Consider the following 13,404-nt stretch of genomic DNA (forward strand, 5'->3'; position numbering starts at 1 on the left):
ACGCCATGTTCTTTGTTTCCTTAAAATCCAGACGCATTTTCTTGATTTGAATCAAATGCTTCAAGTAATGTGGACACCCTCTGTCTCTGCTTTCCTCTCTCACTCTAACCTTCTCTTTTTCTCGCTTCCTTGTCTTGGCAGTGCCAACTGACGACTTTCCATATACATTCGTGGCAGAGTTTAGGCCAATAATTGAAACTCTCTAGTACTAAGCTGGACCTGTGCATCCCAAAGCAAACCACAGAGACAAGCAGGCTAATGGGAAACACACCAGGCTGATAAAAACCGAGCAGCTTTGGAGCGAGCGGCCTCTCGGTGAGACGGGCTCAGGACTCCGTGGTTCCCTGAAATGTTGATTAAACTCATGTGTAGCGCCGAAATGGAGCCTCCTTGTTCCAGACCCCAAAAACCTTAACTGAACCCTCCACTCAGGCCTCATTCTTGACAAATAGTAAAACACTAAACCTCAACTTAGTGATTTATGCGCAGGAGGAGAGTTTGGAGCATCCTTGGGCCATGGCAGAGTTCGTTCATTGTGACACTAATTGCCACCACTGAGTTCATATCAGCGCATGTGGTTGTTTTATAGCTGTAAAAGCCAGTTGATAGTCCGTATGATGCTGAGTTAAGTGGGGTGGATTGCTAAAGTGAAGACAAATGTGCTCTTCTGCAGAAGATAATACATCTGGAATAAGTCTGTTATGGACTGAAAATCCATACAGTGAGTGATGAATATGGCAAATAAAGCTGGGGATTCTCAGACTGAACCAGTAATCCTCCAGTCAACTTCACTGAGAGGGATGCATGCATCAGAAATAAGATGAGAGAGGGATAGGAGAATCAATGAGCGGGTGAGCATGTAGCGATAAAGGGAGCTAGACAAAGAGAAGGAGAAAGGAGAAACGTGTTGAAAAGCAGAACTGAGAAGTAATCTTTTACAAAAGCTTTCTTGGCTCTAATTTCTGTCTGAGTCAGAGGCAGCGAGGAAAAGCCTCTTCCGACTATTAAGAAGTTTCTTTAGAACCTGGAGCGCATCGTTCGAGAAGACAAATCTGATAACTAAATCCCCAAGCTACACAGTGGTTGGCAGCGTGATCACGTGCTTTAAAAGCAAAGAATGGGGAAGAAAAAGACACTCATAATCCCTCCCAATATAGGCTGGATAGGCTAAATCTTCAAATCGCCTTCTTTGGGCTTCCTCACTTGTCTACTCATTCTTTGGCATTTCAGAGTGGTTTCTACACACAGACCACTCTGGGTGTGTGCCTGAGTCTGACCTCCATTGACTTTTGAAGAGCCAGGATGTTAACATCAGTTAAGGGCCGGATGTGTTTGCGTATGTGTGTGTGTGTGTGTGTGTGTCTACATATCTGTGTGTGACTATCAAGTGTGCCTGTGGCTCCCGTGGTGGCTGAGTGGCGAATCTCGCTGTCCACTTAAAGGTCAGTGCTGACCCTCTTGCAACCCTACGCTGCTATTTATAATCAGCCCCCCACCTTCCAGCAGTTCCAGCACAAAGAGACAGTGGAGAGAGTGGAGAGATCAGCGATAATGCTCAACGCCACAGAAATACCAAAGTATCGGGCAGACGTAACCTTCTCTGGTCACCACTCCTTTCCTTCCATCTCAGTGTCTCATTTAAATGTTAATCCGACCCTTTTCGTCACTGATGAATGACTCTATGACTAAAGAGCAGTGGTCAGTCAGAGGTGTAGCTGAGGCTTTTATTGCATTTGAAATGATTCTTTATGCTTTGTATGAAAAAGGAACAGAGCAGTTCTCTTGTTTCAGACCAATTAGACTAATCCCTCAACCTCGGCTTACAGGCAGAAATGAAAAGGGCTTTAAGGATTTTCTGACAAAGAATGCGGCATGACGTTCTTTCCGTCCTCACATGGTAGCCTACACACACGCAAATACACAATCTAAACTCACCTTGCACACACACACACACACACACACACACACACACACACACCTCCTCCTGTGTCACCTGCATACACTGGCTGCGGATGCCATGTTTTGTTTTTTTTTTTCTTTTTACATTTTAAGCAGCTCAGCGGGGGTTGAGTGGTGGTGGAACTGGCTGTGGCTGATTCATGCCTTAGTCACCACCGACAAACACCTGAGGGATGGAGTAACGACAATGCGAACCAGACCAACACACACACACGCACACACACACACACACTCTCAAATGGAATCAGCAGAGGACCAGTTCCACTGTATAAACAGCCATGTAGGACCCAGGGGACATGCACATGAATCTGTGTGTGTCCACCACCTGGACTATCTCACTTGGAGCAGCCGCATCACCTGAGGCTTGGAATCCACCTGAGACATGAAAACACCGATGGCGAATCCATCTAGCAATAATCCTGTGGGTTTCTGGTCTGATTCTCTACAGCATTCATACACTTTGAATCATTTACTTTCTTTTATCTCCTGAGACCGGGACTCTCTTTCCGTCTCACCCTCTCTTAATGCCCTTTCTTATCTCCATCCCTCTCCCTTTCTCTATCTTTATCTCATCCATACCACACTTTCTTTTTTGTTTCTGTCTGTCTTTATCTAACAGACAGTCAGGTGGCCTGTCAGCACACTGGTATGTAGACTCAATACTTGTGTCCTATCAGTGATGGAGCCAAGAACTCTAGTGAGACATAGGTGGCTTCACATCACAGAATTTACAAATTCACACACATTTTTTTTTTTTTCAGCCTCTTGGCAAATGGCAGTGCAATGAGCGGTCGAATTACCAGTTTTACTCTGTCTTTCACTGAAATACCTCCTGAAGGGATTTACTGCGGGGACAATGGGCTCCCTCAGAGGACACGGAGAGAGGGGAAAACCATTTCTGAGCGTTTGCCGTGCATCTACATTGTAAAAAGTGTCACGACTGCGACAGGAATTCACATGAACAATAGCCCGCGTGGCAAAAAATAAAGACTTTTCATTTGAGGGCAGGAAAAGTTTAGTATTCATCATCAGAAAAGAATAGGATCTCAGCTTTTTTTTTTTTTTAGCGGCCAGATATTTAAGAGCTTATTAAAGGATTCCACATAAAGGGAATCACCCACATGAGCTTTGGAACGACGCTTTTATCCCGACACATAATTGCAACCAAATTACAATAATTGTGCCAATTAAAGTAATCCTGAATGAAGAGAGCATCATCTTAATGTTTCAGTACTTGGGATAAGGGTCTCTCTAATTAAGACTGAATTGCCTGGCTACATATTCATTCAGAGTGCGATTAGAGAGAAAAAAAAAAAAAAAAAGTTTTGAAGTGTCCAAGAAGTGCCTGGCTCTAGGCACATGTCTGCGAGAGGGATTGTTTGGTAGGTTCAGGCCAACAAAACAAGATGGAAGAGAGGATGAGGGAAAGAGAGGAGTAGTTCATTCTTTACTGTGACAGAAAGAGTGACAGCATAGAGTGCATCAAGATTCAAGAGACAGTGACACTGCAATGAACAGCCTTCTAAACACTACTACCTTACCTGACAGCAATTTCTCTGCTGTGTTCTACTTCCTGCACTGTGTGAACACGTGTGTGTGTGTGTGTATGTGTGTGTGTGTGTGTATGCGTGTTTGTTGAACGCAGCCTGCATCTCAGGGTCTGATTAATTACACTGATTCTCAGAGGAGTTGGGGGTGACATATGTTCTTGCACTGGTGTGAGAGCTAGGTGTGTGTGTGTGTGTGAAAGTGTGTGTGTATATATGTGTGTGTTGCATGCATACCACACACACCGGTTTTATGTGTGATTTGAGGTGAGTGTGTGTGCATATATTCAAATGCAAAAGCTTGTAGCGGCAAGTAGTATTTGCTTGTTTCAGTTACAACATGCGTGCGTTTCACCACAACTCCTGTGTGTGTGTACGTGTGTTCGAGTGTGTCTATTAAGTGCAAGCCGTGCAATATTTTCAGCGTGCATCTATACGTGTGGGTGTGTGTAATGAACAGAAGATTCAGGTGCAGCGCCAGAAACACACTCCTAAGTGCGGCGGGGGCATCCTGGCACAGACAGGGCACCAGATGTCAGAGCAGAGCAGGAACCTGCTCAGTGGACCAGTGACACTTTTTTTTTTTTTTCTAGAGCTGAAAACGGGATCTGGGCGTCCAGGAATAAACTCTCCGTGGGGCCGACTGAGCCCACCCCCATACATCGTTAGATCCAAATATGTTAACCCTTCACTTCAACTATTTCACCTTCAAACAAATCACCACTGACAAAAACTGAAAATCAAATTGAAGTCACTGACTGATACTGTTACTGAATGCCTACTCATAAAATCATTTAACCTGAGTAGCTACTGCACGTGCTCTGAGATACAGGAGCTGAGTGATAATGTCACCCAATATCGGATTCGCTTGAACTTTCATTTCAGTCCATACAATCAAATCTCATCAGAGCTTTCTCTCATGTTTCTTGCCTATAGTCTCCATCACTTGTTAGCCACTGTTTAAATAAAGAATAACAAAAATAATGTTTGCGTAGTGTCCACCCAATTTTCTATAACAGGCAGGCATATGTGTGCACCACTAGCACCACCACCGCACCATGGCTGTGAGACAAAATAGTGAAGGTGAGTAGACTCCCAAAAACATAGTTAAGGTTACAACTACAGCTCTCGAGAAGAATCCAGAACCTGTACTTGCTCAATCACTTGAAGTCACTCTACATAAGAGCTTCTGCTAAATGGCTAAATGTAATGTAATGACTCTAAACAACATCAAGGAAATAAACGTACAAAAGTGCATTAACAGTGTTTGGAAATGGTGGGCTGCTTATAGCAATAACCATGAAGCAGGAGAGAGCTAGGTTAGCTGTGGTCATTATGTCTCTAATGGCAGCTTAAACAAGGAGGAACTGACTCCTGAGAAGAGACGATACTGAGAGGAAAGAAATGATATAGTTAAAAATGACAGTCACAAGGCTGCGGGCACCGAATTCAATTTGTGAGTTATCAAAAAAAAAAAAAAAAAAAACAGCATTGGAAACATGGATTTAGGGTTGTTAATTTGATGGCTACAAATATGAGGGTTGGTCCAAAACACTTTGTTTTGTTTTCTGTTCAATTTCCGTCAGTGTGCTGGGCAGGCCACGGCTCTGGCTCGCTGCTCGAGGTGTAATTTGTAGTTTTCCCTGCAGAACTAGTGAGACAAACATTTTAGCTACGCTCTTTGTGTGCTTGTGTGTGTGTGTGTGTGTGTGTGTGCGTGTGTAAGCTTGATTGCTTTGAGCCAATATCTCCGACAGACAGTGCCATCCTTGTTACGCAGTCTTTTCCCCCTGCTACCTTGCATTAGTCTGGGCAGCCCCCGGTCTTACCGTTAATGACAGAAATCGCTGAGGTTATTAACCGATTACACATTCTCCATCAGATTAGGAAGGCTGTACTGGCCCACTCCTGCTTCGGGAATTAGAGCTGAACATTTCTCTTCACGCCGTGTCCTACAATGACACTTCACAGCCCTTCATGGACGCTTGTTATTGCCAGACAAGTTGCTAAAAACAGCTTTTGAAAGCGTGTGTTTGTGTGAGATATGAGAGAAGGTGGGCGAGTGTTTCTATTTTTTGTTTTTTTTTTCTAGGAGTTCAGTTACCTGCTATAAAGAGTGGCTGTCATCTTCATCACTGAGAGGCACTCATTCAATATTTTCCTATGCTTTAGTAGTGTATGGGTTAATTTAGTTTTGATTTAAAAGGCTAGGTAGAGCATTACGTCTAAACGGAGAGAGACTGTGGCAAGGATCAAACCTGCATTTTATTTTTACCTTTAAAATCATGGAGATGGAAACAGAAAATATCCTCTTAGACCCACCATATGTCATTTATCCATCCATTATCTACAAAATATAGTACTTCTGATGCTCTGTATACTGTGGCCTACCGAGCTGTAGGGAGCCTTACAAAAGAAGAGAGAGGAAGAGCGTGCTGCCTTGTGACTGAGATGCAGGGCGACAGTTGACCTATAAGGGGCTGACTCACCCCCATGTTCACTTCACCACTAATATATTCACTTAGTAATGCTCAAGGGATGTGCAGTTCCACTGTGTAAAAATGGCTGAGCACAACAACTCATAAACATGTATGCGTGTTAAAACACACACACACGGAGCACACGCATGAGGTCAGAACTAAGCTGGTCTTTTGATAAACAAAAAGATGTTAACTATAAGATCCAGGAAATAGTCGCTAGTTGAATTGAAGTTACGAAATTAAATGTATGATGTGTATAAGTGTGTACAAGTGCTGTGTATATACACTCAAGGAAAGCATGGAGAAGAAACGATCCATTTCTCAGGCAGACAGACAGTCGGGAGAAGGGGCCTGAGGTTCTGAGAGGCCAGTCAAGTGCCTATCCATCGCTGAGGGAAAAGACCGAATAACTCATTCAGAACAAAAAAGGGACCTAAAGAGCTTCAGATTGTAAGAAAGAGGAAGAAAAGAGCAGAGACAGAAAAAGATACACAGACCAAGGCCTGAGTCTTATCAGGGCAAGATTAGTGCAAGAGATAAGGCCTCTAGGCAAGGCGTTGTGTTTAGCCTGTTTGAGGCTTCCTGTCATCATCATTAAGGCCGCTTCTCCGACGGCCACTGCGGAACAGAGCAGCCATTTGGAAAGGAAGAAGATAAAGAAAGACAGGACCGTTGGTCAAAAACAAGATGATGGCTATATTAGGTGTAATGAGCAGTGTAAGCACAATACTCATGCTGTGGTAGAGGCACTTGAATCCAGGCCTTTCGTTGCACGTAGAAACACTGTTGAATTTTATGGCTTCCCTTTTATTAATAGCGTATAATTATATCTCCCAGTTTTATTTTCCACAATAATTATGGTAGATGTATGGTTATTTTCTTTTGGGTGTCCACTATACTTAAACATAGTGTAGTGACATATTTTTCCACTTAAATTAACAATTATAAAAAGGCGAAAATCGTCACATCACATCCAGCAAAATAATTGAGTTACAAGCTTCTGGCTGAGGTGCTTCTCATCTACAATCTTGTCCTCCCTCCCCTCATATCGCATCCTTCCCATGTACCACTTACACCGTATAAAAACTGGAAGATAATGCCTATTGTCCTTTGAAAACCAAACAGCAAAAACCTAGTCTAATGAGGCAGCGCTTCGCCGTGCAATTGGGGGAGGGAGGGTTGTCTCCTGAATCTAGCTAGCTGACTGGCTGACAGTAACTGTCTGTGACACTTCCCTGCCGCAGGAGTCGTAGGCGCTAGTGTATTGTGACAGAGTGCAACCTTTAAAGGCCAGCGACTGATGCACAACAGCGCCCAAACCCAGCGACTCAGCCTGTGTCGGTCTATCTCGTCTTGTCTGCGGTGAGAGCACGCCTAAAAGCATTCGTGGCCACACACATACACTCTTACACTGTACACACACCCAGTGACAACGCTTTTCCTTTACTGCTTAACCAAAGACGTCTGAGCTTAATGTGTCTCTTGTTTTTTTTAAAGAGACGTGTCCCTTCATGGAGTCCGTGCTTTAATACAGTCATCATTTTCTCCATGCATTATAATAAATTACTAAATCTGTCTGTCAGATGCCAATTAGTGTGGCACTCACAGCCATTAGCAGTAACTGTGCAATAAAGGAAATCAAAATACTCTACTGCCACCTGCTGGTCAAAGTTACTTATATCACAAATTCACAGACAACAAAAAATGAATTCTTGCATCTAGCTTGATGTCATCAGGGAGGTCAGGACACAGGAGCACCCCTGCAAGGATTCAGTGCTCTCCTGAGAAAAATCCCAATCTCCGATAGGATCATTCAAATTTTATCTTTTGTTGAAGGTGGAGGTTTTAAGGAATGTTATGCTGAAAAGAGAAGGATGGGGGGGATAATTAAAACAGAAGAGAAGGAAGGAAGACACTTGAAAAATAAAGAAAGAAATAAAGAAGGAAAGCATGCAAGTATATTGAGGTAGGCTGTACGTCTTGGGGATCAGGACACATATTTATCAAACATCTCAGAATTCCCCCGAGGAGAGAGAGAGAGCGTGTCGTTGCTGTTTTATGTCACTCTCAGCTGCAAAATATCATCATATTATATGATGTTTTCTGACAGCTGCAGTTAAGAGTATCAGACGAGGATAAAAGTCAGAATGTAGTAAACATCACCACTTTTTAATGTGTGGGTTTTATGTGCACAGGTTAATTACTTTACTGGTAACTAGTTGCCAAGATCACAATATATGCAAAAAATGGTGCAAAAATAGGTTGTTTACAACATGCTATTTACATAGAGGTCTGATAGTAAACAATAGCAGCCACTCATGGCTTCAAAAATTCAAATGTAGGTCTGTATTCCAAATCAATTAGTAGCCCAGGTGATTATCCTATCAGCCCTGTCTATGCACATCATTTTACCATGCCTGTAACAGTGACACATCTTGCATGTATTGTGCAGTATTGCACACGCAACAGTGCTGAAAACCTTGTACTTTATGTATCCTATTGGTAGGGAGAATGTATTTTGTTAATGCTGTCCAGTGTTGTGAAATACACCATAACAATATGAACACCTGTCTTAAGCAGGAGACATCCAGCCAGATACTAAATAAAAATAGGCCTACTCTCACTGAGGAAAGTTGTTGTGCGCATTAGTTTTATGAGCCGCTGTAAGTGTGATCAAAGTTTGATTTATTCCGGCTGAAACTGTTCTGACTGAATTACCACTGTTGTAAAAAACTTAACATTGGGCAAGGACAGCATACAGCATACATTTCTTGTCAAAACTGTATCTTTTAATAAGCTCAACGTCATCACATCTTTCCTCTCATGGAATATCTGTCTGAACGCCATCTCCTGGAGGAGGGGTGATGTGTGTGTGTGTGTACCTCTCATAGATGGTCTTGAGAGTGACCTGGTCAGACACTCCATCAGTCTCTTCCAAAAAGAGGATGATCCATGACGTCCTGTAAGGCCACTCCTCTGTCAGGTTGATCCACGACGCCAGCCGATCCCAGTTGAAGATGATGTGATTGGCTCGCAACAGACGACCTATCGACAATAGAGCAGAAGATTGAGGGCTTTAGCAAGTCACTGGTCTCCTCATTATCCCAAAGTAACTTTCTCACAAGTGTGCATTCAGATGATTGGATTATTAATCGACAGAGATAAAGTGGTGGCACAAAGGAGAAGTTATTAATTCACCAGGGTGTGTCAGTGAGATGATGTTATTCAATGTGATATTATTGTTGTGATATGGTTCATGTACATACTGTCACACCCTTCAAGGATCTCATCTACACCATATCTGACAAGTGTAACATGCTATGTCTCAATCTCACACACTAATCAGCTGTAGAAGTTTGTCGTCTCAACTTTCAAACAAGCTGGTCAACATCAAACTCTTTGTTGTCTTGTGTCTACTGTTTCTCAAACTGCTGATCTGGGTGCATCATTTTTAAAATCCTATCTATCAATCATATCATTGATTTAATTAATTTAAATTCCTGCTAAAGCTCAGAAGCAACACTTACTCCACAATAAAATGCTTGGTTAAAGGCCCTGCCTTTGCGACCACATGTTGGCCCTTACTGGTCTAGGATAAAATCCCATCTGAGCTTTGCTTTTATGGTTCTTTCCTCCTCCATCTACAATAACATTTCTCCAATAGCTGACTTAAGTTAAAAAAGCAAAGCATTTAGAACAACTGAACCATCCAATCATCCAATCCCCTTAACAAAATGACTTAAATTAAGGCTAAACAACTTAAATGTCACTGTAAAAGCAAAATGTCTTTGAGAAGAAGAGAACAGAGCAGGATGTGGTTTATTCGTTACCTGTGATAGAAACAATATTGAGCAGCCTTCTCATGGTCTGTGGGCTGATGTCACTGAACCAGTCCTCAGTCACCAGCAGCTTGGTCAGGTCGAAGGACATCTGTCTGGTGATGGTCCTCTGCATCTGGCGGCGCCGGTATGTGTCCTTAACAGACAGGAAGAATAAAAAATAAAAAAACACAAAAAGAAACTCAAGTTAGCAGAAAATTGGAAAAATTTGGATCCATCATGTGTCCAACTGGCATGGTAAGATGAACATGTCTCCAAGACTATGGTTTCACTTATCGTTTCAATGCAACTTGCATCATCCAAATATTACATGAGCATTACTTAGAACATGAAGTTACAGAATTTGACGCTAAAAAACAAAAGATCAAGAATCTGAACAGTAAAACACATAACAGCAATAATCTCCTTGTCACAAATGTAAAACTACAGCCACAGGAGACATAGAAGAGTCATATACAGTACAGGGAAGAAACCTAAAGATAATTTGCAATGACATGTGAAACAATAGCTCAATTTTTCTCCTGACCCTGGCAGGGATTTGAAAGCTTATGCATCATCACTGCTGCAAGCTGTGCATCATGAGATGGGAGAGCAGGCGTTTCAGGGTCACCATGTGATCTAAGGCCATGTCATCACAGAACCTTATGCTTGAATGGACTGACAAATATATGGATGGCTAGGCCTCATTTTCTCATATCCTTGACTTCCTGTGAAACCTAGCAAAACCATATCCATGTTTATCTGAACTTGCAGCATATGCAGCGGAATTATACATTTGTGGGACTATTTTGCATTCAAAATGAAATCATGGTACATTAGCATATCAGTGGTAGTACAACTTTTTTCTGTATCATAAATAAATTCTTGACTAGTTATTGGGTTAAGAAGTTATTAAGATAATCCTGTAACTTAACCCTGTGAATACCGTGTGAGTGAAACTAATTAGACGCTATTTTATTATCACTCTCTTCTTCTATCTTTCCTTCCACATCATGTCTTCATGAGCAAAACATATAATTCTTTGTGACTGCAAGGAAGGAAAAAAAAATAAAAATCAAAGAACCACTGTCCAAAGCAGAACAGTCATGACACACAGGCTAGCTATTGACACAGATCTACCGGAGAACATCTGTGATGATACCAGACAGCTGCCATGGTCATGAGCCAAGGCGAGGCTTTTGGTTGACTTTGAAGTCGTAACGCCAATCTCATGACCTCTTTCTCAGAGAGATGAAACATATGGCCACCACTCAGTCAGGGCTGAAAATGTCTATCATACAGATAGATTTCCAATATACATTCAGTGTATTCACTTTTTCAGTATTGACACAGCTTTCTTGATTAGCTTTGGTAACAGTTTTCACTGATTTATTTGAAAGAGGAACTGCTGGTTATAAAATGGTAATATTTTGAGGGAATGTTTCTTTTTTGTTTCTTTCTTTTAATTAGTTTCCTTATAAGGGTAATTCGTTTAATTACAATAAATGGAAATAAGATGGTAGAGATACTCATAATGTCATCCACAACTTGAGAAGCCACATGAAAATGGAGAGCCACTAATTCATTTTCCCCTCCTGCCCTCGTTTTAATCTGCACTTGTAGAAAGAGGGCCCTCCTGCCAAGAGCTAGCTAGTGGTGACGGGCAAATAAAAAGAGCATGCCGCCCCATAATAAAAGGGCCAACACCATTAATTGAGGGTACTAGATAAATCTGAGGTACAAACAAATGTCAAACAAATAAACAAGAGAGGGAGGCGGGAAGGAAGGAGGAGGAGGAGGAGGATGGGGGTAGTGGTAAGGTCTCGCAGGAGGGAGGAAGGCATCAGCGACAGCAGCAGAGTCACTTAGCCTCCTGCCAGCAGACCTGGTGCCAGTGTTTTGTCACAGGGACCCACTGCTGCTAGGCCTTGTCATTAGGCTGTGGCAACACAGCAGGAAGGATAAACAGCCATTACATCAATTACACCAGGAACCTTGGCTGCACACCGAGCACCTCTCTCTTTCGGTCTCCGTGTGTCTCCTTCTGTCCTCTGGCCTCTGCACTGCCTGCCAACACCACGCCTGTACTGAACATCCCCTTTAGGGAGGAGGCCGAAATGAGAGAGCAGTGAGCGTTTCTGAGACAGCATCTCCCACCCTCTGCAGGCTACGTGTATGTACAGCATTCACCGTTTCCTGTTCAAGTTGTGGTGAACTAACGGCATTTTCATTTTGTTTGATTAATGTCAAGATATTGAGCATTCATTTCCAGCCTAACGATATTTCCAGGTAATATCAGTGTTGCAGGAAATGACCGTGGTAGAAAAACACATTTATTTGATCTCATTCTATAAACAAAACAACTGTCTCCATTGTAATTTAGTGTAAAAAGCTTCTCTGCAGTTTGTCATTATTGTTGGAGCTTTTGTTTTGGTTGTGGTGGGTTTGGGTGGGGTCTGAATAGTATCTATTTAGGGTGACAAGCAAAACGTACTATACATATTAATTTTGTTACATCTAAATTGGATGACTATTAATGTCAAATATGACATACTGCTATCAAAGGAGGGGAAATCTTTCTTTAAACTTCCTCTTCTGTGGTTTCTCCCATTTCTTCCTAAATGTGCAAAGGTTTTCATTGTCTTTAAATATTGTTTTTGTGGGCCTATAAACCCCAACAAGACACTGTACGTGATATTATACCATACAAATAAACTTGATTTGAATAGCTGTTACCCTGCGGTTGAGGGCGGTCTTGCTGCCAAACCTAGCCTGGTCTTGGCCCAAGCTATTCTGAGACATCTTCCTGTCCATGTCTTCATGCCATCCTGAAGAGAGGGAGGGAGAGGAAGAGACAAAGGCATTTAAAACAACACCAATGCAACAAAAACTCTTATATATCAACATGTATTGTGGAACAGTCCTTTACCCTCAGCAGGCAATGCGTCTCCGTTGGTGGGGGATGCCGTGCAGAGCTTCTTGGCTGTACTGAGGCCTGTGCTGTTGAGGAATACAGGCAGGTGGACGATGTTTCTCATGTAGTCATGGCCGTTGATGTTGGAGTCTCTCAGTACGCTGTTAAGGTTTTGGTTGATAGCTTTGATGATAATATGAGGGTCACTCGCAAAGATGGAGATAAAAGGGCCTTTGGAGAAGAGCACTCTCACCTGGCAGGAGAAAAGAATGTGAAAATCATCTGTTAAGTGTGTGCTGTTTTTGCCTTCATTTCTTTAATTTAAATTAAATATGTTTGTCAAGCTATGATACTGTCCTTTCTACTATATTGCTTGTAATGGGAAAACAACTTCGTATTATGCTCTCAGACACAAGGTTGTGAACTTGTGATGAGTGATGTAGTGTTTTTAGCACAATAGATCCTTCTGTGAAGTGTGTAGTACCTTAGTACCAAAATAATAAACAAATAAACAGCTCGCACATTGCAGGGCTCCAATGTCCACTTATTTATTGCACCGAGGTGAGGTTTCAAGCAGCATTGCTCTTCATCAGACTAAAAGGTGGAATAAATAAGTGGACATTGGAAGCCTGCAGTGTGTGAGCTGTTTGTTTACTTCATGTTTTGCTCACTTTCAGCTCAGCACC

The 13,404-nt window shown here is 42.2% G+C and overlaps 1 protein-coding gene across 5 annotated transcripts in view; it reads right to left on the bottom strand.

Moving 5' to 3' along the window:
* The window catches only part of kidins220a (kinase D-interacting substrate 220a), a 47,504-nt gene that overhangs the window by 16,739 nt on the left and 17,361 nt on the right, over nucleotides 1-13,404 (bottom strand). For all 5 annotated transcript variants that reach the window (XM_067615045.1, XM_067615042.1, XM_067615044.1 and 2 more), the window contains exons 20-23: nucleotides 12,734-12,971; nucleotides 12,541-12,632; nucleotides 9,817-9,961; nucleotides 8,869-9,031 (exon numbers count right to left, since the gene is read on the bottom strand). In XM_067615045.1, the coding sequence (XP_067471146.1) occupies nucleotides 8,869-9,031; nucleotides 9,817-9,961; nucleotides 12,541-12,632; nucleotides 12,734-12,971 (638 nt within the window). The remainder of the gene's footprint in view (nucleotides 1-8,868; nucleotides 9,032-9,816; nucleotides 9,962-12,540; nucleotides 12,633-12,733; nucleotides 12,972-13,404) is intronic.

This window comes from Thunnus thynnus, chromosome 16, assembly GCF_963924715.1.
Source record: "Thunnus thynnus chromosome 16, fThuThy2.1, whole genome shotgun sequence".
Classification (NCBI taxonomy): Eukaryota; Metazoa; Chordata; class Actinopteri; order Scombriformes; family Scombridae; genus Thunnus; species Thunnus thynnus.